The sequence below is a fragment of the Phaethon lepturus genome, unplaced genomic scaffold, assembly GCF_000687285.1.
Source record: "Phaethon lepturus isolate BGI_N335 unplaced genomic scaffold, ASM68728v1 scaffold24168, whole genome shotgun sequence".
Classification (NCBI taxonomy): domain Eukaryota; kingdom Metazoa; phylum Chordata; class Aves; order Phaethontiformes; family Phaethontidae; genus Phaethon; species Phaethon lepturus.
The window spans coordinates 25,718-53,071 of NW_010555918.1; the positions used below are offsets into that span (position 1 = coordinate 25,718).

Below are 27,354 nucleotides of genomic sequence, written 5' to 3' on the forward strand. Positions count from 1 at the left end.
GATCCAAAAAGGTGCGTTGAAGAAACTCTTCTTAGCTTTATTCTGCTTTGAGTAGTAAATTTTACTTCAATGTCATTACAGCTGTTAAATCACCTTTTTCCCCAGCTTTGCCATTCTCATCCTCAGAGCTGAAAAAAAGAAAACAAAGCCATTGAATTTTAAGACTAACTTTATATTTCTGATGCTAAATCTCCTTATTTAGACAAATGAAGAAACACGTACCTCCAGTGGTTAATCCAGTAGTATAAGCATTGTTTTAGTGTTATAGAAAGAAATCAGTAGAAGGCATTAGTTCTGGTAATTTTGCAATAAAGCGAGTATATTAAGAAATTACTCCATTATCACTATTTGAAAATTAGCACAGCTCTTTTCTAACTGGTTTGTTTCTGTTACCTTCTTTAAGGCCTCACAGACAGAGAGTATTGTCTTTGACTAGATGCTGACAGATTAAAAGCATGCATGAATAATTAAACAAACTCTTTGTTTAAACTAAACTCCTCAGTGGGAGCTATAACTGTTTGGAAGCCTTTTTCTTTTGTGTTAATGTTCACAGAAAACTTTTTTCCTGGCGCAGTGAGTCAGAGTGGGACTTTGTCAGACTTAAATGAGGAATATGACTGAGTAACTTAGTATCTGTATAAACATCAGTATGGCTATTGTCTGTAACTGATTATAATGTGGGTTAGTTTGAAAGTGACAGTGCAGGGCTGATGATTAAATGTTAAGGTTGTTTTTAGAACAGCAATATAATTCTGTTGTTTGATATGGAAGAGCCTCCCCCCACCACGTAGCTGATCTGAGAAGGCAGTGGGAATAATCTCCAGCACTCTGACCTGTTAGTTTGCAGAGTCACCCAAAATAGCGTGTCTCATTCCTTCATCCTGCGTATGTCTCTGCTGAGACAGAGGGTCAAAGCAGCTGTTTGCTTGATTTATGCTTGTCAGCAAATGTCCTACTCGAGTTATGTCTTCAATGCTGTAGCTGTTGCAAATCAGAAGCATCTGAGTGTAACTTTATATCATAGGGCCACTGATGGTAAGCTTAGCTCTTACAAAGACCGTTTGTACTGTTTGCAGCCCAAGGAATGCTGAAGAATTTGAGTCCTGGTCGTGGCTTGAGAGAACAGTCAGTCTGGTGCTTCCCTTATAGCCAATAGTCTGGTTTTGTCTTGCTCTATGCATTACAGAAACAGATGGCATGCATGAGGCTTTCTCTGTTAAGAAGTTTTTTTGCCTGTTACTTTCTTCCACACAAATAGAGCTAAGTCTGCACTGTGTTTTTGAAGCTTCCAGTGGCAAGGAAAAAAATCAGCTCATCTAGACTAGCCACCTGCCAAAAGCCTTGGACCTTCGTGTCCCATGAGAGCCAGTTCCACACTGTCAGTAGGTTTTACTGCCTATTTGGCTTCAGTTTTTCCTTTCCTTATTCATTCCACTATGTCTAGCCTTTGTTCCCCGCAAGGACTTTTCATTTCCCTAATAAGTACTGAATCTTCAAAATGTTTGCACGCTTAATTCATTTGACTGACACTTAAAGAAGAAAATAAGCCCTAATAATGCAAAACATTGATGTCCTAAGTCTAGCATTGTTATCTGTCTCTCTGTATGGTTTTTCTGAGGGAACATACTTTGAGATATTGGTCCCCCATCAAGCTCATGGGGATGGGAAAATTGTTCCCATATGGAAAAGAGGTATGTCCTACACTTCTGTCAGTTTGGGGGCATGCTGAAAGCTCCTAATTTAATCTGATATTTCTCTGTATAGATTGGTGCATGGAGCAATTCCTCTGCCTCCTAGTTGTCCTTGGCCATCGATAATGTTTTCAGTAACTTGCTCTGAAGAGTCATTTCTTTCCCAAAGCAAGATTGTTACGTAAGAGACCGTCTCCCTGGTCTGTCCTGTGCATCCTTGCTTTCCATTCTCTTTCAGAGAGTCCTCAGTGCCTGTTCAATGTTCAAATGCTGCAGTTGCCTCCCAAAGCTTTCATTTCGGAGAGGTTATTTTTTCTGTTGTACGGTTTGTTGTTTCACTAATGAATGATGAGGTATCAAAAATTATTTTGACTGCCTTCTTTTCGCTGGTGTTTAGGGGGAACCTGCTAGGCTGGGCATCAGTGGCTGCTTTGGAAACAGTTTATTTCCCTAAGTAACAGCTCTGTGTAATACATTGTTCTAGATTTAAGAGGCTTTCCTGGTTTTGTTTCCTTTTTAGAAGTCGCAGTAGGATTGCGGGACTGTTTGGGAAAAATTGAGTCACTTCCTGGCTTTTTCCACTGATGAAAATGTCTCAGGGAGTGGAAATAAATAGGTGGTGGGGTGAAGAGGAATATGGCTTAGTTCCAAATTCTACTGGGCAGTTTAAGACACTCACTTGGAGGCAGTGGTGACTGTTGGGGTGTATTTTTGAGGCAGTTGCCAAACTGCTTTTAATTTAATTGGGACCAGTTATTCCTAATTGGCTATTTCCTCCTTGGTAGAATACTTTTAAGTGAAAGAGTAAGACCAAATACAGATTAACAGAACAGAGTCTCAATTGTCTTTTGGTAGATTTATCCTTATCCCCCTTCCCTGACAGTGAGTTTTTTGGGGTTTTTTTTCCCCCACTACCCCAAAAGAGAGAGAGCCCAGATTGTCTGAAGATTGCCTATGACTGGCAGGGAAAAATGAAGATGTTTTATTTGCTTCTTTTGGGAGACAAAAATAAACAAAGATTGTTACAGATAGAGGTGCTCAAGCTAACATCTCATGGCCTATATGTGGCCCACCTGAATGGTGCTGCCAGCTCATAGTTACTTCTTGGAAACCTCTTTCCCAGGACCTGTTCAGGAGCACTCATGCAGCAGGCTGTAGGATGAATTGTTTCAGTAGCAACCAGCTGGTGGGTGGGTGAGTGTTGCTTGTCTGTTATATGCCTATACATATGTGATGGGGGAATTAAGGGACTATCCTCAAAAATACAATGGGCTGGAGCAGTTGTTGGAGTGGTTTATCTTGCCTGTACCAGCTACTTCTGCTTTCATTTGCTGGCATAAGAGTTGTTGGCAGCAGCCTTTGGTCCTGGAGGACACAGGGATGTGCACAGACGGCAGGATTGGTGCTTGAGAGAAGCAAAGGTCCTCTCAAGTGGTCGAAAAGTGCAGTGGCCTCATTGATCAGAAAGGCTGGGCAGCACTACTGGACTATTTCAGGCTGTTGTGTGCGTAACTGCACGAGGCTGATACTCCTATAAACCGAAAGCATTACTTACTGAACAGCTCTTCCAGTCAGTGCATACTGATGAAAAAAACTTGAAAGTCTTTGTGATACAATGACCACTCTCTTTCCTGACTTTATTTGTATTGTAAAGAAATGTTCAGCTGCCAATGCAGCTTTAGGCAAGGCCCGAACTTATACTTTTGCTGCAAATTGCAAAATTATTCAAAATATAGTCTGAAATAGGAGTAGAGAGAGAATGGGGGATCAAGATCCCTGATCTTCCTATAATTCAAGCACAGTGTTCTTCTCTTGAAGTGGAATGTGACTACTGTCTGAAATCTGCTGCTCTGTAAATATACTTAAATGCAGTTTAATTGTATGCATTAAAGTGCAACATAATCATAAAGAAGAGCTTTCCATGTTTCTGGAAGATTTTGCTATTGTTCTTTCAACTTCTATAATAAAACTTTATAGTAAGAAATAGACATCTTGAGTATTAATAGACTATAAAAAGTGCTAAAAAATAACACTGGACTAACTACATGTGATGAAAACTGTTTCATTGTTTTTCAGAGGCTACAAAAATATCTAACTCAGGTTAACAGAAAAATGCTAAAACTTGCATAAACATTGTCACGGCAAGGTTGGCAATGCTGATTCCAGAAAAATGTGAAGTAAAGCTGGTTATTAAACAGTCTTTCTAATTTAAGGAGCAATTTGGATTATCTAGGAAGTAGTTAGAATGTGGATAGGCACAAAAACATTCCAATGAGGAGACAGCATTAAGAAGCAATGCTGTTAGTTACCTGGTAGAAATTAAAACTAATTCGGTTAAGTGAGGTAGCATTAAAGGAACCTTTAATTGTCACTTGAAAGAGAATCACTTTTAATCTTTGAAGGTTACAGAAATAGATTTTCTGAGATAGTTTGGTTTCCAAATTTTGATATGGTAACTAGTGTATTGCTAAAGATTAAATAATTCAACAGTACCAAAATGCAGATTGGTATTTGTTAACAAAGAAGAGCAAAGAAGCGATTAGTGATTGCATATTAGTCCATGAAACAATCCAAACAGTAAAGTGAAATATTTGCTAGCAGATAAGACTAGTATCAGTTTGCTACATGAGCGAACAGCAGTGACATGATTTTCCTTTTCTGTTACCTGTTAGTGAGGGATCTTCGGTACCGTCCCCGGATACCTGGCTGTGAAGATGAGCACGGTGTGTCGGTGAGCTTAAGTGTTCCTCTTGTTCTCGCAGGGAGATGGAATTTTTGTGGGGTAACTTGTTCAGGCTTGCTCCCAGACTGTTCACAGGGTTCGTCTGTGGTACTTCGGTGATTTTCCTGCTTGGTGGCTGATAAACCTGACTATAGTGGCCTACGGGATGATACGCTGGTTTCTCAGATTTGCTGTCATCTTCATCATCATCAATGATAACTAATTCTGCACGGATAACCCCATCGTATCGTGACAACTTTTGGTCTGCTTCTGCATCGTCATCATCAATGCGCTGATAACCCATGAAAATCATTGTTACTGGTTCAGAATCATCCACGTAGCATGGTACAGCTTGAACAACGCTGTATTGAACATCTTCCTCATATTGAGGTGCAGGGGATGTTTGATTAAGATGGCAGGGACTTAAAAACCTTGTCTCATTTTGTCTTTTGCTTGTATTCTGGTAAGGTTTTAATTCCTCCTGTGCAGCTTTTCTTTCTTCATTATGTATCATCCTGTTCTCAGGATTAGTGTGTGCTTTCTTCTCTGAATGGGAAAGTACTGGAGAGGGAGACTTTGGCTGTATTACCTTTGGAAGATCAAGCCCATTCTCTTTATGTTGCTGCATAAAGGGTTCTGTTTTGGAGGAGTATTCTGTCTGATGATTGCTAAATCCATTCGTCTCTCTTCTGTGAGTGTCTTCCAGTTTTGGTCCAGGGATTATTTTGTCTTTCTGAGGAGTAACTGGCCTACAAAATTTGTTTGCAAACACAGGCTCATGATACTCTGTGGGAGACTGGGCATTTTTTTCAGTTGCCTGCCGTAGCAAGTCCTCTACCTCAACAGGAGCAAGTTCATCAATCCCATTTTGTGTTGTGCTGCCGTTTGAGGACACTGCGTAGACTGACTTCCTGCCATCATCATAGACTTTAATTCCTGTCTCTTTAAACTCCTTTGAGGGAACAGGTATTGTGGATAACACTGTGTTTTCTCCTGTCTTCATGTCTTTTTCAACTTTAATTTCCATGGCAAACAATGCTGTTGAAAGAAAACAAGTGCTTAAACTTGTAATACAGCAGCTGCAAGAAATATTATGGAACAGTTCTGACAGTGATAGAGAATGACCGTCAGAATGAATTATCAAACACATGAAATTGTCACATACATAAGCAATATATCGGATTCTCATTTTGAATACCCCCTTCCATCCTGTCAAAACTCAAAGTGGAAGAAAAATTTTTGTTTGGATCCAATTCTGTGAGCAAAATTAAGCTGTTGAGGAGCCAGTTTTCATTTTGTGATTGTCTGAGAACATCGGATTTAACCTCGGCCCCTGGTGTTGTGCTGGACAATAGGAGTTGAAAGAGCTCAGCGTGCTACAAGACTAAGGAGTCTTGGGCGCTCGGAAGGGTTAGGAGGCTTTGTAGTACTTGAGGAAATAACCAGACTACTGCTGGCTGCCCAGGAGGTGTGAGTGCGGATAGAAAATGTGGAATGTGTGCTATGAAGGTAGGAACTACTGAAAGTTATGCCAAGTAGAGAAACGAAGTGCCGGAAAGAAGTGTGAATGTTGAAAACAGTTGATCCTTATTCTCAATGGCACATAACTTACACCAGCGTCCCATCTCTCAGTTTTGATGACCTCACTGATAACATCACACAGCTTAAATGAGAACAACATTGTCCCATATCTGTAATGTTTATCCTTTGCTTAAAGTGCGTTAGATTCAGTTTGTAGGAACTCTTTGCTCATATTGACACCCTTTGGAGTTACTAATAAGCAGTACCTTTTCTCTTTTCTTCATCATCGGTGGCAGCATGTGCTTTACTTTTCAGTATGGAAGGCCTGAAATACTTGGGAAGGTCAGGTATACTAGTGTATATGTAGTCTGCTGCCTCTGAATAAAGAAGATCCACAAAGTATTTAGTATGTTTTCACTGACTTCTACAAGAACCTTTTTAAAAGTATTTTTTTGACTAAACATACCTTTTTCAACTCCTGTTTTTTCAGTCTTCACAGACTACGAAAGAGAACCATTAACAATAAATGTGATTAGTCAGTTTTAAAATGTTAACTGGACAGTGCTTTGCTTTACCTCATAGTTTTAACTTCTTATATGTGCAACTGCATACTGAGAATGGGCTAAAAGTGAAACCTGCTTGGTTTGAGCATGCTAAGGGAGAAAGTGAAATTTTTTCCTGTCTTTATTGCCAGTATCCAAGTCACGCAGGTAAGGATGGGCCATTACAAAGTGTTAATCAGTGACCCACCTCACACTGTGGCCCAAGCTGGTTGGCTTCAAAGAATTTCAAAGACTCTGCTTTGGCTTTCCAGTTGTGCTTATCTCTCTGTGTCGCTTTAGAGAGAGTGTGTGTTTAAGAATAACTGGAGAACTGTAGTTTAGTTCCTTCACTTTATTTTTTGAGACAGTTTAAGATGATTTTCAAATATCAAAATGACCTATTGACAAAGACTAACGACTGATAATATTAAGTCATGTTTCACTATAACCTCTCTCAGGGACTTGGGGGAAAGCATGATGCAGTTCAGCTGGGCACATCACCTGAAGGAGTACGAATACATCAACCTCTGTACCTGTTATGTCTGTCTCGGGGGAGATGCAAAGTTGCTGGCTGGTGTCAGTGGCAGTGCTATTTTTTTTTTTGAGATGTGCTATAGATAAGTAATGATAGAAATTGCTCCCCCACCTCCATAAACAAGCAAATGGAGATGTTTGGGCACTTGAACAGTATAACATCTTGACCCCTCTTTTATTTGAAGTACTGTCACTTTAGACAAAAGCCCATGACCACTCACAGGATCCAGCTAGTTCCCCTTTCCCTGGTTATTATGATGAATGAGTAATGAGTTCTACTTCTGGAGTAATTTGGCACTAACCTTTATTATGTCTTCTGTTGTTTTCTCAACAGACTTAAGCTTCTTTAAAATTGCTTCTTCCTTAGCTGAGACTTCCATTTCCTCTCTTTCCAGAGCCTCAATTTCCTTCTCCAGTCTGCAATCACAATTCCCTTTGATTTAACACCAGGCAGAGAACAACATTGCAGATTCAATACATTGTGAAGATGGACATTAGTGGGATTGGTTCTACTTATCCTGACAAATTTTGCTATATTATGAGATCGGTGTATAATTTCACATGCCTCAGGAAATACTGTGAAACAATATTCTCATTTACAAAAAAAAAAAGTACCTGCCATAGATTCCCTCTGAGTCTACTTTGAAAACAGTGGCTGAAATCTATTCCCTTCTGAAAAAATAAGTTAATAAGGAATATAGGCCCTCACAGCATTTCCTCATCTCTAAGCAAATTTTCTCTCCTACATTGTCTCAAGAAATGTGATTAATATGTAGGAATCTAGTATACAGACACCAGGGTTATGACTTTATCTCTCAATTTTGTATGTGTACTTGTACACATGATGAAAAGAAGCAAATTCTTTTGTTGTAAGAAACTCGGAAGAATGGTCTTGTACCTGGTAGTACTTAAAGTGCTAGAGTACATCCCTTCAGACTATATTTTAATATATGTAGCCAAACTCTATTCAGGAAGAACCCCTGTGGAGGAAAGTCCTAGTCAATCCGTAACTAGAAGCTACAATTCCAGAAGAACCACCTCTATCAATGGAAATCAAATTGCATTTGTATTTCTGAGGAGTAGAACAGGTATCGCTTTTTTGATAAAAGAATAATGGCATTTGCAAGTATTTTTTGTGGATAAAAAAAAGCTTCTAACTAATTTTCTAATATGAAAACTAATACAGCTAAAAACCATAGTAGTGATGTGCTTTCCAGGCTACTTTTATGAAGTGATAACTTCATAATTGTGTGGATTTTGAAAACTAAGCAACCTGCATAACGGGAGGATGCTTGAGAGACTAAAGCTTTGTTGTTTTCCAGTCTGTCTGGGATTGAGAATGAAGAATTTACAAACACCCAGGATGATGAAGGGGTTTTCTGAGGTGGAGGGGGTGCGTGTGTGTGTTCAGCTCCAAGATGCCAAGACACTTCCTCACAGTTTTCCATGTGTGAACGTGGTTTCTGGGATTTCAAAACTCTTTGCTTTAGTAAAACAGGTGTAACAGTGCTTGACTGACAGTCTGAAGCTTGATTCTTCATAGAAAAAAATCTTAATTAAAAATGCAAGATATTGCTGATGTGGAGTGAGTGTTATTGTAGCATTCCTGATAGACTAGACCAGAGCTTGTGTAGCTACGGACTTAAAAAAAACTAGTAGGTTTTAAAGGCTCCTCTTTAGGGCTGTGCACTAAGGCTTTTACAGACATACATATGTCCTTAGTCACTCATTTTGTGTACTTAATTCTCTGGGAAAAGTGCTGGAATCTTGTTTCTGGAAAGCATTCCTTTTCAGCAGCACAGCAGTCACATAAGACACACTGATTCAACGCACCTAGGGCAGGCAGCTGGGAAAGTTAATGTTTGCAGTGTTTGCTCAAGTAATTTTTTCACAAGTATTACCAAAGAATTTGCAAGAGAAAACCGCGTAGTTCACATAGGTGTGATACACGTCCCATCAGGTGCTAATAGCAATCACTTTCTAAGGTAGCAATTTCCAACACTAAGAAACAATTGTTAAGGGTCTATTTATTAGAGGAAGAGCCTTAATTTTACCCAGGTCTAGTCAGTGAGAGCTTTGTTTTGCAAAGACTACCAGCCTACCTCTTATGAATACCTAATATACTAACTTTGGATATGTTCTAAGACAGCAGGATATTCAGCAATTGACTTATCTCTGTCAGATTTTAGGAGTGCAAACCAGAAGTATCTTGCCAGTTAAGACTTGGCTGATGGGCTAACTACTTTACTAAAAAAACCAAACCTTTATCGTTATGTAAAAGGGAGTTTGAAGTTCAGAAGTCAAAATTTCTTTTGGGCTATTGACTCCTGCTACAGGTTTGTATATTATTTAAAAAGGGTCACAACTCCCTTTCCCTCCCCTTTTTGTTATATATTAAATCTATGTAATATGGTTTCTTGCATGTTAAAGGTGAGTACAATGTTTAAGGCATCTTTTTCCTAATTAGAGTTTTTATTTTCTTAGCACTAAGATGTTTGACAAAACACTTCTAGACAGAAAGGTTCAGGATAAAATATCAAATCTCTATGTATATGAGAGAGGGAGAAAGCTGTGTTTGGTTAAAGAACACCTCTAAGGTAAAGTATCTCAGTCAAATTTTTTTCTCTAAGGCAGTGACTTAAGCAGGTGTCTGGTATCCTATTTTTTTCCCGTTTCTAGTCAAGACACGTCCTTTTTGCATAAGTGTGTGTATTTGTTGGGTTTTAGATAGAAATTTGCCTTATTAGCCTAATAGTTGGAAAATCACTTTTCCATGAAGATCTAGAATCAAGTCCAGATTTAACTCTGAACTGGGCCTTAAACTAGATCTCTCATGCTGTAGGTGAGTGCCATATAGCTTCAGGTTCTTGGTTCTTCTATCTTTTCTTTTTGGGATTGGTTTTGCAAGAAATACTTTTAACTTAAAGGAAAAAAACAAAAGCAAATTTCAAAACCTTCTATATTTCAGTGAAATATGTCTTCCATTGTTTTTGAACCCATGTCAGAAATTGATGAGTGTAGGCTTAAGGCAATTGCTATCACTAGTTGCTGAGACCAGTCAGATGATCTGAGCCAAAGTTATAAAAGGAGTAATGATGGCCTATAATTTTTATGTTTTGACCTATTCTTTAGTATGTGCTAGTATCCATGATATACACCAAAGTCAACATTCATAATACAAGCCTGTCATCCCTTTTAAAGTAAGCAGACCAGAAAAGTTGAATGCAGGGCTGGCAGAGAAGCATTATTTATCTCCTTTTGTGTGACTTGAGGAGTCTGAATCTGTGGCTCTTGCCCTATTTAAACTTAAATTTATAGAGCTGCAATAATAAGATACTACATGGACTTTTATCTGTTACTGAGAATATCCTCTTTTTTGAAACACAAAGGTATCACAAACCTCAGAACTGAGATGTGAGGAAAAAAAATATGCATTCAGGATCAAAGTAAAAGCTAAAAAAAAAAAATTAAAAGCAGATAACTCTTTGGACCTGAGCTTTGCAAGATGCTCTTAGGACCCTGCTCAAAGGTACTGCTTATAGTGCTAAAATTTTAAAAAATTGTAATGAGGGGATGAATATTCTTGGAAGGCTATAAAAGAAAGTAATGCAATGACCATGTGCCATATTTCTGCACTTCTTACAGAATAGTATTTGTTTAATATATTGAAATGTATTTTTACATGGAACTTAATTGCAATATTATCATAATGCAAAAATTGATCATTAAAGCTCACAGAAGCATAATGAACTGCAGAATCATTAACCTTTACTATGGGTTTATTACAGTCTGGACTCTAAAGACCCCTAGACACACAGGTGGAAAAGGAGGAGGAAAAATCCTGGAAAGGTATTTAAAAAAAAAAAAGGGGCGGGGGCAGAGAAAGAGAAAACGCAACTCCAAATAAATCATAAATTATAAACCCCACATAGTTGTCTGGAAGATCAAGAAAGTATTATTTAAGTTTATATATGCTGTCACACCCATACCAACACCCACTTCATATGGTAATTAAGACGACTGATTCAGTGCTCAGTGGGGTTAAGAAAAAATTCTCATACCATTTAATGGGAATTGGATCTAGACCTTAAGTATCTCTTTTGCACTCATACTTGCCTGTAGACATAGATTTTTATGGTTCATTTTCAGAAGATGTTGTGAATGTGCATGCTGGAATTTGTTGAAAGGAAACTTTTAAAAGATGCCATCTGTATAGTTCAAAGAAATCAAGTCCTTTTGACTTTGTGCAGTTGAAAAGTTAGGCCAGAATCTTTCTGGTGTGTTTAAATCTTTAGAAACTTCTGAATCGATGACATTTTTATGAAGTTATATCACGGTATGTATTTGTCTTGAAAGGGTCTATCAGCTACACTAGCAATTATACGAAAATATCTTTCAATGGTGCTGCTGTGTTTTGTAGAGAAATGGAATTATGACACAACCAATGTATTAAATCAATCCTTTGGATATTTGTCCTTCTCTCCTTGAGTAGTGTTCATTATCTGAAAGGGGAAAATAAGTAGTATGGAGGTGTGGATGAAAGAAGGAACCTTAGAAACTGAGATATTAAATTGGAGGTTTCTCTGCCAAAGTAGTTGCTAAATTAAGAAATTCTGCAGAGTATACCTGACTGCTGCTGGCCACCAGCTAATCTGCTGGGTTTGGCACCAGTGCCACCCCAGAAGAAAAATAAACAGCTTAAGAATGAAAAACCGATAGAAGGATACCACCCTGGAAAATATCAGCCTGAGAGGAAAAGGCAGTTTAGCAAGTCCTCACATGTTTTGATGGGAGTCAAATGCTTTAGCAGCTCTGGATTCCATCTAGCCTGAGCCTGCCTTCCTGTACCACATTACAAACCATTGAACAGACCTTAGTTAACCGTAATGTTGTTTGTGCCGTTTTAAGTATGTTGTTTAGCAACTAATTCAATCAAGAATGAGTGCTATTTGCTGAAAATTAAATGAGAAAATGGGACTCCTAATTCTTCATTCAGCTTGTACCCTGACCAAGGACATGCTCACTCGGCTCAGTGTAGCTTCTAACATGTGAAGAGGTGAAAAGGACAGATAATGTAAATGCTGGTTTTGTCTGTAACCAGAGGGTTCAGCTATTTTTCTGCAAGGTGGTTCAGGTCTTTCGCTATTCACTGTTTTGTTGTTGATACAAAGAATGGAATTCTCCCTTTTATCAAAAAATGCTCAAATCTGAACTGATTAGCAGACATGCACTAGCTCTATTTGATACCTGAGTAAAAAATGTTTTGAAACAGAGGTCCTGTTTAGGAGGGTGATGGAAAGGCCCATGCCACTACTGGAAATAATCTGCCTACAATGCTTATTATAGTTGTCCTCTCAGCAGAAAGAAACAAAGACAGTGTATTTAAAAAGTCTTTAAAGTGATTCAGATTTTTTTAACTGACAATAAAACCCATGCAGAATAATCATCAGAGTGGACAGAACCTATCTGAATCCAGGCAAGTGTAATAATCAGATGCGCAGAAGAAAGAATTCTACTGAGCTTCTCAATAATTCTTACTGCTACTGCAAGACATAATGTGTCTACATGACCAATTTAGCAATCTTTGATTTACAGGGCAGGTCAAAGGTATGACTTCACATATATATAGTCAAGCAAGCTTTTATTAGCGTGGGTGCTATCTATGGCATAGCAAAAGCACTTTGCAAGCACTGTATGGCGCATATTTTGCGCTTTTTGTTGGACTTTGTTCATACTGAACTCTATTACTAGGTTTGTGTATCACTGCTGGCTGGTTTGAAACTGGGCTGGGAATGTCTAAACAAAACATACTGATATCTGGAAGGCAGCAAGGATGTTTTTCTGGCCTTTGCTAGACAGCTATTGAGAAGTGGTAGGAAGTATAATTTATAGCAAAAGATGCTTGATGTGAATAAACCTGCCTAAATTTGTAGTTAAGAGAGAAGTTCCTACGTGACTCCAGGTACGTTCTGCTTCCATTCTACATCTGTGAAATCAAACGTCCTTGTCTGAGTCCTCTGAGTGTCATGAAGACAATAGCTGCCAAAGACTAAGGTGTATAGATTGGTTATGAGAGTAAGTACATGAGTAATGAAAATAATTCTTTTGATATCAAGGTCTTACAAACCTCTAAACTGTCTTTAGAACTTCAGCAATGGTGAATTAAGTCCTCTTAATTCAGAATGGCTCAGGAATATAATTAGGAGCATTTCTGTACTGATTTTCATTTCTAGGATGCATTATACCTGTGAAGTTATCCTAAGAGTCAAGACAGCATGTAATTTTGTGTTATACTTTCTTTGTCAGTTAATCTTGATTTTTATGCTGATGTAATTTGTCTGATTCATTTCACTACAAATAAATCTGAAGTATTTCAGATGTATGTCAAGTAGGAATCATTTTAAAGAGGAGGAATCATTTTAAAGAGGAAGCAATTTAGTGGAGCTTCCCAGGAGACAGTCACAGGCAGGAAAAGTTAGTTGGTAAAACTGGTATTAACAACAAATGGCTGTGGAAATACTTAATTTGCCATGAAAAAAATCAATTGCCATGAAAGAGCAGCATATCTAAAAATAAGAGGAACCATTCACAAGGCCTGTTAAGCAAATGGAGTAAAATTAATAGCCTTATATTCTTGGAAAAAGAATGATATTTTTTAATAAGAGGAGAAAGGCCAGCAACTACAATGAAATGTTTATTGCAGTTTTTCCACTGTAGTGCTTAGAGTTGCAAGTAAACTTACTTAATTTCATTGTCATCAGCATTTAAATTGTTGGTTTATGGTCAGAATATCAGTAGTCTAGATGTACCAACATTACTTGTGCTTGTAATTAACTGAATTTGGAACTATGTAGGAAAAGAATTCCTAGAATCATAGAATCATCAAGTCCAAGATGATCAAGTCCAACCATTAACGTAGCACTGCCAAGTCCCCCCAGAGCCATGTCCCTAAGCACCACATCTACGTGTTTCTTAATACCTCCAGGGGTGGTGATTTCACCAGTTCCCTGGGAAGCCTGTTCCAATGATTGACAACCTTCTTGGTTAAGAAATTTTCCCTAATACATTTCTTCTAAATGCAGCCATATAAATAGAAACTATTAAGCAAACCAAACAAACAACAAACCAATCCTGTCATACCTGCATTCCACCTACATGGGAAAGGAATTCTAAAATGGATTTTTTTTTCTACATGCTGAACGTTAACCAAGCCTCTGGCAAAAATTCTAGTGGGAAAGTAACAGGCACATTTCTATAGTTAGGCTGTCACAGGCTCAGGCTTACATCAAGTGTATGAGCCGAGGAACCTCCACCTCGTTCGGTACAATATGTGTGCTCTTGGTCATGTGATGCAGTAGTAAATGTGCAGTTTTCCCATTCGCCGTGTATCTGCATCTAGTCCTTGTAGTTACCGAAAAACAGAGATGGGCTGAGATGTTACTCCAGGATCCATGTTGTGATTTAAGAAAGAGAAAGCAATTAGGGACAAATGATGGGTTTGGCACGTTCATTTCTCCTTCCTTAAAGCACAAATTCATTTAGAAATCTTCCTTTAAGTGCTATGGGCATCTTTTAAAAGACCTAGAAGCTTCTAATTGAGATAAATGTTAAAATTTATAACCCCTTGTCAACTTTTCCATCCAAGAATTAAAGCAGAGGGAATATTCCTCTGTGATGCTAATTTACACAAAAAAGGAGTTTTTCAGGTTTGAAGCTCCAGCTGGATTACTGTATTACTATTTGTGACAGGGATAAATTCTGGTCATGCTAAAAAAAAGTTTATATGGCTATATTCAGAGAAGTAAAGCTCACTATGTGTGTTCAGTTTTGGTTTCTGAGGAAATAAAAACTAAGGCCACTGAGCTGATGACAAATTCAGGACAATAATTACAAAACCAGTATCAAGACTCTACAACTGTAACTATAAACCCAGGATTCTGCCTGGAAATGACATTACATATGTGAATAATCAACCGCATTTGCTGAAATCTTTGAACTAGTATTGTGAGACAGTTTTCAAGTCCTAATCCTGCATTCCAAGTCTTCCCAGGGCTAGGACAGGAGGGACCTGCTGCCAGTGTTGCTGTGAGATAGCCTAATTACAACGACTCAGGTGCAGAGAACCCTAAAGGTATGCTATGAGGTGACAAACTAGATTTAGATGCTGGAGATACGGTACACTTCCTGCTAAAATATTTCACTGTTTTTTAAGGCAGCCAGTATGTCAGGAGTTCAGTAGGTTTCCTTTTTAGTGGCATAGACATTCATAGACCTCCACTATACTAGCATTGCTTGTTCTTTACTTGGGTGTTGTCAAATGAATTGGAAACAGTGTAGATGTAGATGTCAGGAGAATAAAACCATCCTTTCCCCAACACAGCCACACACCAGATCCAGTTCTTGACTTGGTTCTGAGGCTTCAAAAAAACAAATCAATTAAGTAGTTTTACAGATCTCCCATCATCAAATTTCTTAGAGCATAAGGGACATCTCTGCTAAACCTCCGTCTCTTGCTCAAAGTCAACAAGGACTTTGAAAATCTAGTCTGCTATAAAAGGCTCCTGGGAATAAATTGAGGACAAAACAGTATGAAAGATAAGTGAAAAAAAGGCAAGCTATACTAATGGGGCTAGGCAGCTTGTACTGTTCTGAAGTGCTGTGTTATGGTAGAAGTCAGGTATTAAAGGCTGTGCAGGACCTAGTGAAACTGAAGAACCTTTAAAACTACTGTTATTTTGAAATTGTGATTCAACAATTGCTATTTCACAGCAAAACCCATATACTGTGGCTTAAATCTACTGCGTATAGCATGAAAGGTGTATCTGGAACTAGAGAAACAAATACTCTGCAAGATACTTACTGTGCAATTTGATAAAATTCACAGTATGGAAGCTTGCATTGTATATTCTCTAATTCTAGCTGACCAGAAAATATAACAAGGATTGCATTACTCTGTGTATCAAACTGCATACGTTTAGCCCTTGCTAACGTTTTAATCTTTTACAAAATAAGGTAGAATTTTTAAGAAGGGACCATTTTAATCCAGACAGAAGAGCAGGGGTACTACCCTACCTGAAAATGTCTCGCTCCAGCTCATGAGTCCGTTGTTGGTCCTCCCGATTCTGCTTTTGCATTTCTTCTTGCTCTTTTGGAGTGAGAGAACTAAGGCCATCCAAGAGCCATTTTTCTCGTAAGGCCTTTTTCTGATGGGGAAAAATAGGCAAGTAAGTGTACTTTAAAAGTTAAGCTAGTCAATCATTTACTGTATTTGTGCTGATGCCACGGGCATGATCCACAGTCTTGTGCTGTATCTACTAGCATAAGGCAGCCTGACAGCGGTGAGTGCCATTGAAAGAGAAATACTAAAAAACATTTGTATTTCGAGATAGGCTTAAAGCAAAACTCATTAAGAACAATATCCCATTTTATCAGTCCACACAACAAATACATAGAGGATGTTAGTTGCTACTTGTAACAGATTAATATTTGTAAGTGAATCCAGTGGTGGGTTTGTCCTCAATTAAGTAAAACGGTTGTAGCAAAGAGTACATATTACAGACTCATGCAAAAGGTCCCAGTCAGAAGTGCTGTAGTTTTATTTCAGTAGCCCTGATTTCTGGGGTCATGGCATTGCATAAATTCTGGGAGGAGGTTTAAAAGGTGAAAAGTTTCTGTACATAAGGTTATATAGGAGATCTCTATCTCTTCTCTGTCTCTGGAGACAGGGAGATAGTGATGCAATGCTGTCTCTGGAGTTTACAAGGAACTTGGGTGATTATGGTAGTGAACTCGCATTTCACCTGGTGAGGATGTGTGGGGTAGGAGTGGGACTAGAAAGGTGGGTTGCTGATGTCTGGCTAGTGTTTCAGCAGACTTGCCATGTATTTAGAACTGCTGTTGTAGGGGCAATCCAGGGCTTATGTATTTAGGTCCTGACCTGTTTAGTGCCTGTGAAGTTCTTTCTGTACAGTAGTGGCTTATAAATGGGTGTACTGCATGCGTACAGGTGAGCGGATCTCTCAGCTGTGTTTTCAAATTTTGAAAAGTATGCACTTCCTACAGCTGCTTTACAATATGAAAGGTGGCAGCTGAAAGTCATCAGAGCGTGCTCAAATATTCCGGGGGGGCGGAAATTCGTAAGCTCATATTTGCAGGCTAGAGGTTGTGAACTGTGCCAACTTTCTTGTGCTCTTTTTATTCCTTTCAGTCTAACTCAGGAATATAAATCCAGTTGCTGCCTTGGGGAAGAAGTGGGAGTCAGGGCTCCTTAAAAAAACCTCTTTCAACAGGGAAAAAACAGCACACATATAAGGTTAATTAACCATGAATTTTCCATTTAATTTAGATTCCTTGAGCTGTCTGATTTCCATTTTTAAAAAATTTTTTCTTATACAGTGTTGTTAATTGTAGGAAGTGGATGAAGATTAAATTGGATTTTGACTACTGCTTCTTTGAGGCAGAGCTGTGCCCAGCACTGGTGAGAAAGCTGGATTAACCTCAGTACTGCTTGCAGCAGCTGTTGGAATCCCTGCATTCTGTGCGTTGAGTCACTTAAACTGTTGCTTCCTACACTTTTCTGTTTACTGTATATTTTACATGAGGTTATTACTGAGGCCCAACTGATGGAGAAGAGTGCATGTAGGACCTGATTTGCAGTTAAAAGCAATTTTCAACTTGCTTGATGTGTGACATGATGCGATAGAAACCGTGGCTAAAACAAGCTTGGGAACTTTGTGGCACTCCACAGTACTTTTTTCTGTGGACTGTAAGAGGAATGTTTACAGTTGCCTTAGCCCTGCAGGACAGTATTCTCTCTCAACACTGGATCCTAGGAAATCTGTGGAAAACAAGGGCTGCTCAAGACTGATGTCCTGTGCCTTGAGACTGGCTGTAGGATCACTTGGCAGCGCTTCCTGGCAGTTGTGTCTTAAGCTCAAATGAAATAAATGCAGATTTTAATAGAATGGTTTTACCTGATCTAGTAGATGCATGTAGTCTGGTCAACTCTTAGTGACCACAAAATACTGTTTTCTCAAGTTGGAGGGAACGTCGTTACTCATTTCCTTTCAATCAAGCTGGTTTAGTTTTTAAAGGTAAGTTGGACTTCTAGAAAAGTGAGATCTTAATCCTGACTGGAACTGAATTAGTGTAGCATTGCTGTCCCAAAAAATAAATCTATAATTCCTTGTGAGAATTACAGCAGGGCTGGCACTGTAGACCTCAGAAACTGATAACACCCATTGAAATCAACAAAAGCTTCATGTACATACAGGGTTAGGCCCAAGAAAACAAACTCCCTAAATACAGGCGTAACACAATAGCGTTATTTTTGCTTTTCCTAGAATAGTTTGCTGCTGCTCCCAACTAAATGCCATGTAATCTTTTAAATTTAATTAGCCATTTTTGAAAGAATGACATATTGCCTAGTTTGGAAACAGCCTTAGGACAGCAGGCAGTTTCCAGGCTGCTCCACTGAGGCATGGGCACAAGCAGGAGCAGCTGCTTTGGGGCTGTCGGGTTCTTCCTGCTGTCGAGCTCTTCCTTCTGCTCTAAAGTGTCTCTGGCTCAGTACTAGGTCGTGCATGTGTTCACAGCATTTGTATGAAAGCACTTTCCCTTTGTGTTAGGCTTGGTGCCTAACAGGGAAAGGGATGCTTGTACATTGTGATGTGATAAGACCCTAGGAATGGCCAGAGTACTGGAAAGCAATCACTTTCTTTTGTAAGTTCATGGTCACATCGGGAGTACTGTGCCAATATCCTGCAAACTCTGTGAATAACGTCCTACGTGTGCTCCAGCTATAACTCCACTGTAAGCCTTAACAGTCTTTCAGCCGTGAAAGATTCTTCCTTCCCTGGGAGGCATAGATGTCTCGAGTTTGTGGGGCTTGCTCTTCCAGTGGCATGGCAGTTCACCTTGCGGCAAGTTGGGGGAGGCATAAATAATTTTCGCACTTCTCACAGATGATGTAGGTCAACACTGTTAACCCTGGAATAAGAAAGTGTGTAAAGAGCACCTACAGGGCAGCTCGAATGGAGTTCAGGCATGTCAGAAACGAAAAGCTTTATAAGCTAAACTAGCTTTTGGAAAGTACGTGTAAATCAGTGCTGACTGCACTTTTCTTGCAACTCTGGTCCTTTCCCTTGTTCCAGGTAGGAGGAAGAATTAGTTGCTGGTGCATCTAGAATTACCTGAGAATGAAATTTCCCTTGTACACTCACTAGCAGCCCCCACTGCTCCTCGCAGTTCCATGAAGCCCTATCCACACAGGTTACTATTTGCTTGCATGTCCTCTACTTCATGTGGTAGAGGTGCACATGTAGGGAATAAATATTTCTTCTCCACACCTGTTATGATACCTCATCTGTCTCTTTCTAGTAAAAAGTTAGCTTGGGGACAGCAAACAAAGTAATTGGGAAGCCGGAGCAGAGATTCCTATTTACAAAAAGGAAGTTTAAAAAAACACCACCACCAAAAAACCCCCACAAAACAAAACAATAACCTTTTAATAAACCTGTTGCTAAGGGCTATAAATAGGAATGAAGGACAAAATGAGGAACTGGATAGTGCTATCCAGCTAACAGGAACATCTATATGACAGTGAGATTTACTAACCTGCAATAGTTTCCTAAGGGACAGGTGTGAGTTATATGGACTAGGTCATGGAGCTCTAGATATCACCATGCATAACTGGTACGAGTATAAACGAATGAAATCAACCTGACTTGCTAGGGAAATGAGCCCTCAATAAAATTTACAGAAGTGCTTAAACGTTTTAGAAGTCTAAATCTATTTTAAAATGATTTTTGCACTAGATTCTTGCGGTGTTTGACTCCATTGAAATACCTGAATTTAATTAATTAATTAAATTGAAGGACAATGCTTCTAGGGCATCAAGCAGAGGATGTTCATGTAGTAATGTTGCATCTCATATTAGGTGCCTGTCTTAGAACTCAGCTGGAAAAAGTAGTCTCCATTTTGGGTGCTCCAGATGGCTAATGATAGGTATGTATTTATACACCATACATATATATATATATGTATGTATTTAAACACATGCTTGATCCCTCTTTGCCAAGTGAACCATTTCCTCTACAGATCCTTGATTTGCCTCATATGCAATATGACTGGTTTTAATTTTTTCTCTGTGATATCTGCATGATTTTTTCATAGAACAGGCAAACAAATCACATCCTCTGTCCTCTTCCAAAGGAAAAGCATTTCAGTAATATTTTTCCAGGAGTATTTTAGCTTATGTAAAATTCCATAAAACATTTTCAGAATAAGTGCAAGGTGGGCTTTTGTTTTCTTAACTTTTTAACTCCGTGGTACCTGTTAATGTTAGCTGAAGGCATGTACTAAATCTGTAAGTAAACTGCCCTAGGACTCTGCACACAGCAGTAGTGAGGATTAGCTGGTTGTCTAGAAGAGATCAGTTTATCCTTCTTAAAAGAAGGGCAAAAGAGTCATTCTGAATTTATAGGCATGGAAACTCGAAACATAAATTGCGGTACTCCATGTAACCATGTACTAAGACGGAGGAAGACAGTCACATGTTTGCTGCTCATTAGTTACAGGACTTAGATATTTCCCTCTCTTGTAGGCAAGATATTACACAATTGGTCAAGCCTGTCCGTATGAATAAAACCTAAGCATAGGTGACTTTTGTGTTGGCTTGCCTGTCCCAGTGAACTAGTTTATCGTAAGGTCTCATTTTTTTGGCTTAACACAAAATAACAGAGTGGATGAAACCCAGGATCAGGTGTCTATTTTGAAGAGGAGTCTGTTTTAAATATGCTTCTCCCACATTTGCTTAAGGAGACACGCTACATTCCTGGTATTGCATTCAACATATCTTTCTTGAAACTCTATCCACTTACATAATTAAAAGAGTATGTAACAAGTCCTGCGTGTTTCTAGAAGCATAGATTTTTGTCTCATCTCCCTAAATGACATGTACTGCCAGACAGCAATAGACATTTAAAGAATGGTGCTGTTGGGTAAAAATAGCTGCAATTTCAAGTGTCTACAGAGGTGGATCTTCTGGTTTCTTAGTCATCTGGAATCTCTAATCCTGAGTTTACCAGGCTATATTTCAGCATAATACTTGTAGTATTTATGCTTTTTTTCAAATGCACAAAGAAACAGCATTATTTTACTAAAGAGTCATTAAACAAGCTGACAAAAGGCTATAGCCAAATAAAAATAGTCTGGTTTTTTTCCAGAAAAAATGCCATTAGATCTTATGATTGTGCTGCACCCTGTTTGGTTGCTGTAGTGGAATTAAGGAGTGAACACACCCAGTCTGAAATGTGAGGCTTAATTTTCAGCTGTGAGTTATTCCTGGTTATGATCTCATTTTATGCCATGAAAGTGATCAAATAACATTAGCTCCTGAGTGTAATTTTTTTCAAAGGTTGATGCTTATTACAGTCAAATGGAGTCCTGGCAAGACTCCAAAAAACTGTGGAAATTTGACAGTAAAAGCACGTCTTAACTGCGTGAAGATTTGCATTCCAAAATCCAAAACCTTTATTCATGCTGAACAACTTGAGGCTATCTTTAGTTACATAAATCCAACACTTTACTTACCTTTAAATGTTGGTGTTTCATTTTTTCCTCTTCCACTTTTAGACGTTTCTGTGTGATTTCTTCTTGCAATTTTCTTTTGTCCTATAAATTAAGAGAACAATAAAACTTTGGAGAAATTACTTGCTGCTAAAAAAATTGTTTGTGTTGTTCAGTAGGGTGAAATCAATCTATGCAAATACAGCCTTATTTTAAAGCTTATATGGTGCTCAAGTAGTACATAACTTAGTAGCTTATGTGTCCTATGCAGGTATGGTTTCAATTACTCTTTCTCTGAAGTACATTTAAACATGTTAATGACCACAAAGCAGGGACCATCCAAATTACAAATAATTTACTGTTGGGGGGGGTAGGGGAAGAAAACAGGAAGAAATAACATTTGAACACAATCATATATGCAAAATGATGTTAGAAATGGGTCCTGACAAAAATTCCTAAGGCAGCTGGCACATCATTTAGGAGAGGAAAGAGTCTGCATGGTCTAAACTCTGCAGTGGACTGCAGTGATGTGCAGCTAGGCTACATCACTAAATGAAATGGGCTGTTGTTGAATCCAGGACTGAGCTTATGTATCTTGTAGCTAATAGCTGAAATAAACAGGAATACATAAAGACACATAAATTTGTTTCATTAGTCAAATAATCATAAAGACGAATACAGAGAAATGTAGTATGCCTCATATATGTGCAAAGGCTGCTTTCATGGCTGCCGAACTTTAGATGGAAAAACCTCAAGCAGTACTGATCTATCATAGTGCCACCTTCATCCTTTTTGCTGCAGATTATAGAAAAAAGGAAATGGGTGAATAGTCTCTGAACGCTGGCAACACATGAGCCTCTTGTGTCTTTGGATAGCTGCTGTCACGTGGAGTATCCTTGTGGCTCCTCTATATGAGGCCAAACACTGATTTAGAACTTTGTGTCCTCGGTGGCTGGTGGGAAAGAAATCATGCCGGAAGAAGCTAACTTTTACAAGCTGTATTAATAGGCTATTCTCTTGGTCAGCCTTAATGCTATAAAATCCTGTTATTGGACATGGCAACTTTTGCACTTGTTTCTTGGTATTTTTTAGGGAAGTAAATTAAATCATCTGTTGTCCTGTGCAGACATGTTTCCTGCCTGGAGGCTAATCCCCCTTTCCTTTCAATTAGAACAGATTACTGATTTTTTTTTTTTAACAGTCTCTTTTCACACAAGCATGGTTTAGGAAGGAGCTAAGTTTTTCACAAACATAGGAAGAGACTTGCCCTTTCAGCTCACCTGAGGAACCAGCTCTGTGTAAGGAGCGTAGAAACTCAGTAAGAAAGAAGTGCTGGGCATAAGGCTGGGAGTTGTTCTCCAGTTTCCCTTGGATCTGGGATTTGGAAACAGGAAGAGCTGTAATGTTCTTGGCCGAATCGCTTCATTGTTCCTGCAAATGAGCAGTGGGGCCACAGGCGGCAGGGACACTTGGTTGAAGGATAGGAAGCAGAAGAAACCACCTAGCCTTGTGGAGATCGAGGGCAGGACTACAGGCTGGCCAAGCCCAACTGATGCTATGCTGGGGTTTAGTAGATGAACGAGTGTCAGTGATTTCTTCTCTCTTGCAGTCTGTAACGTGCAATAGCCATCTGTAAACCCAATCTGTACTTTTCTGCTTGTGCCTCTGCACAGTTTTGCCTCGATGGTTTTAGTCTGCCTCTTCAATCCACAGAGCAGATACGGCTCTTGCCTCAAGATGCGTGCTACCTTCATCTCTGTAGTGGGTCTGAGTTCTGCCAATGCTCTTCAATACAGTCAGCAAAGCTACTGATTTAGGATCTCTACAATAGGTAATTTTTCTGTCCCTTTTTAAAGACTTTATCCAAGAGCTGCTGTGCTGGATATTACTCAGCCTGATTTTGGAGACATAGCATCTGGTCTCTGACCTTCACACCTTTCCTTAATTAGGAAATACTCATGGTCATTGTATAAATGGCCTTTAAATAACTTATCATTAGATGAGCAAAGTGTGACAAGAGCTTGTGTTTACAGATTGTTACAATTCTTGAGGAAACAGCTTTTTCTCTTTACTAAAGGTCTGGATAGGATTCTTATCCAGAGAATGAACTTTTACTTGGTTTATACCATTAAAAAACATTCAAGTCAAGTTAAATATTCTTTTTATACTAGTGGAGATGTGTGCTAAGAGTTTGGGCAGTCTGAAATGAGAAGTGGTATGCAAAAATACTGTGCAGAAAGAAAGCTGTAAAGTGTGTAAAGAGTGTAAAGGCACAAATAACTGCATTTTAAGTTAATTGTGTAATAAGGATCTTATTCAGTAATGGAACTTTTGCCTGTGTCTCTTGTTAGAGGTCTATGTTCCTTTTGCATCCCATATTTTTTCTTTTTGTTTTCTACTGGTATCCTTCGGTGTTCTAGCATATTTTAATTTCACTGCTTGGTAATAAATGTGCATTATACAATTATCCAGATTAAATAGGTCGAAATAGATTGTCTTTTATATATCTAGTCAAAGAAAGCTGCTAGTCTAATGCCAGAAGCTAAATTCAAGGAAGATGTATGAGGAGCCTTTTTGAACCTTGTGTTGCCAGAATAATTTTTAAAACCTGTTAGGACACTTCCTATGCTGTGTTCTGCTACACTTTGTCTGCAAATCATGTCTTGCTGTACAAAGCTACACATGTAATGGAATAAATGTTTATTTACTTAGATAGCTAAGAGATCCCTGTTTCTACTAAACTTCATACTCTGCCTCTGTAGATAATCAGGTTGATGGCAGAATTTCTCTAATCCTCTCTTACTATGCTCTTGTTAATGTGGGCAAGATTTGCTTCTTATGAAAGAGCACCTTCATCCCTTCCTCTGTTGTGCACTGGTGCAAGGTGAGACTTGAGCCTTGGTCCTAATTTTCACTCCCACTGAAACACGTAGGAATCTTTCCTGACTTCTGAGTACAGAAAAGATTCATGTTCTAAATTGAATCTATCTGAAAGGAAGGGAAATGCATCTACAGGGCATTGTCTTGTTAGGTGTCTTGTGTGCCAAGTCCACTAGTTTCTGTCACTGTTTCACAGTCGTGCCAGTGTTGGTCTGCTTGGTTTCATGGCAGATGCCATGTACTGTCGAGGCCAGTGGAACAGCTAATGTTTTAGCTGATGTATTTTTGGTTTTGTAAGATTTTTCCAGAGGTAATGCTTGGTTATTTGAGCACAGTCTTAGATGGAGGTATGGACACTTTAGTCTGATGGCATGAAACTGCAGGAATGTCATGATTCAAATCTTTAGTCATTCAAATCTTCTATCATTTTTGTTTTCCCCATAGAATGGAGGATTGGATGAGAAAGGATTAAGCCTAAGGTTCCTCTTTGGCTATTTTGTCGCAGCGTTTGCTGTGGCAAACATGTTAAAACTTTTGTATTTTAAGATATGACGGTCTCTGTAACAAGATGGATGCATTTTATTTTTTAGTTGTTATGTTCTATATACACCAGCAGCCAGTGGAAGCTATATAACAGAGAAAAATTGTTCCTTTTCTGAGCCATGGGAGCATCAAAACCGTAAAATAATAATAATAATGATACTACTACTACTAATAGGGGTTTCCTTTTTGCTTCGCTACATGGAGAAGATATGAAAAATCATTTGAAAACGCCTAGTGGTTCTGTGAGAGCCAGATGCTGTAAAGGAGCCAGACATTTAGCAACAGAAACCAGGCGGGTTTTAGTGCAAGTGCAGTTGTTTACTGCTCTGAGTACCTGCGTGCCCCTTGCTATCCTCTGTGAGATCCTTTCCAACATATATCTTGTAGGTAACACTTGAAAATCCTGGGTACGTTGCTTGGGACAAACCTTCCCAGAGCCACCGAGTAACTCCCAATTTGAGTTTTTTTTCTTAGACAACTCGTATTGCAGATTCTTAAACCTGATAACTTCACCTTATTTAGGCTCCTTCATTTCTGCAGTGCATTATAACAAATACACTGAGTGTTTCAATTAAATGCTCTCAGCTGATGGAAGTGGAGAGCAAATAGTTCCTTTATGCAGCAAGTGTAATAAATGAAGTCATGGCCAGAACCCAAATATGATTTCTTATTTCCCGTAATGCCAGACACAGAAGCTGTCACAGTTCCTTAAAAAAAACTACTTCTCCATTATTCGTCTGGAGGCAAAGATGCATCCCCAGCATGTTCTGAGGAGTCCCACGCAGGCCAGCGTGCTGCCCCGTGCCTCCTGCCGGGTACCAGGAAATAGAAACCATTGCAAGGCTGGGACGTCTCTTATCTTTTGAGCCCATACGCTGGAGACAAAGTCCAGGTTATGAGTCTGGTTCAAACGCCGTTACAGTTAAACAAACAAAAATACTCTAAGCCATTTCAAACTACCTTATTTTGGGCTTGAGTCAGGTCTCAAGTAAATATGCATTTAGCAGGCCTGTTTATGCTTTTATCATAGGCTTTTATGGGCCTGTTGGCTTTTATCAAGTGTCATAATTAAAACCCAACCAAATGAAAAATGAACCTATTCAACTCCTGTAGACTTCCAGTTATGCCTTCTCACATTTATTTTGGTTCCAATAAGGTATTTTGTAACTGCCCACTATTTATTCAGGCAGTAGTGTTTGTTTCACAACTAATCTATCGTGCTAAGAGTGTGAAAAATACCTTTGTTCCCATTATTTGTTTTTAAAGATTGCCTGTGACAGTGAGTGATCCTTCTGTAGTTTTCCTTTCATCCCAAAGGGCCAAATGTTGTTTCAGTTTAGTTCTTCTGTAACTGAATATGTTTCAGTGGGATCAAGTCAGAGGAGAATTTTGATTCAGCCATTTTTGTTACATGAGGTTAGATTCCTTTAAAAAAATAACTCTGTAGTTCCCTTAAAACACAATAAATCTTTTGAATAATCAGATTTCCCTTTAGAAGAGAAACTGAAAATATTTTCTAAAATCAACAAAAACTTTGTCTTTCCCCCCCACCTCTGAAAATTGACAGGTAGGAATTTGCTTAATTCAGGCTTGTCCCTTTTTACTTTTCAGCCATATTTATGATAGATTATCAATAATTCAGAAATTGTTTTTAATTCCACGATGCAAAACCAAAAATCTTTCATCATTCAGTTTTCTTGTGAAATGGGAAAATTTATTTGTTCTGGAATTCTCTAGCTGCCTTTTGACCTGCTGTCCTTCAGGCAAACATTCAGTTGATGATAGTAATATGTATTTTAGACTGTCCAGTAGTGATTTGCACACATACTTTCACTGTTTTAAATTCAATTTGAAAGTGCAACCCATAATAAAGTCAGTACAGGCAACTTAAAGCAATGGCTTATAAAACAGAAGCAACAATTTCAAGCAGGCATAAGTTTTTTCATCCTGGAATAAATAATTCTTCAGAAAACACACAGTAGTTCATTAACACAATACTATTTCTAAGCCCTTTTGTTTTGTTTTTAAATAGCGAATTATAACTATAAGCACTTACTGTTATGGCCTGGAATCTTTCTTTCAGCAGTTCAGCTTCCTCCATTCTAGAAATCAAAAACAGACAAGTAGTGAAGGAAAAGAGAGTGAGACCATAAGCAAAAAGCCTCCTGGTGGGGTTACGAAAAAAGCTGAGGTGATTTGATCCAATTCCAGAGCAGAGAGAAGGCAGAAATTTTGACTTGTCAGGAGAGTCCCTGAACAGATGAGCAGGTCAGCCCAGACAGACACATGTAATGAGGGTGTGTAGAAGAGGCAGACGTGGAGAGTGCTGGCATGAGCTGACTGACAAGTTGGA

The 27,354-nt window shown here is 38.7% G+C and overlaps 1 protein-coding gene across 1 annotated transcript; it reads right to left on the reverse strand.

Moving 5' to 3' along the window:
- Positions 1-27,354, reverse strand: PALMD (palmdelphin). The gene is made up of 8 exons (XM_010292331.1): positions 27,058-27,354; positions 21,603-21,683; positions 16,083-16,213; positions 7,313-7,427; positions 6,401-6,434; positions 6,201-6,311; positions 4,357-5,451; positions 1-128 (listed from the first exon to the last, which is right to left on the reverse strand). The coding sequence occupies exons 1-8, from the start codon at positions 27,100-27,102 to the stop codon at positions 85-87; spliced, it is 1,656 nt and encodes a 551-aa protein (XP_010290633.1). The 5' UTR covers positions 27,103-27,354; the 3' UTR covers positions 1-84.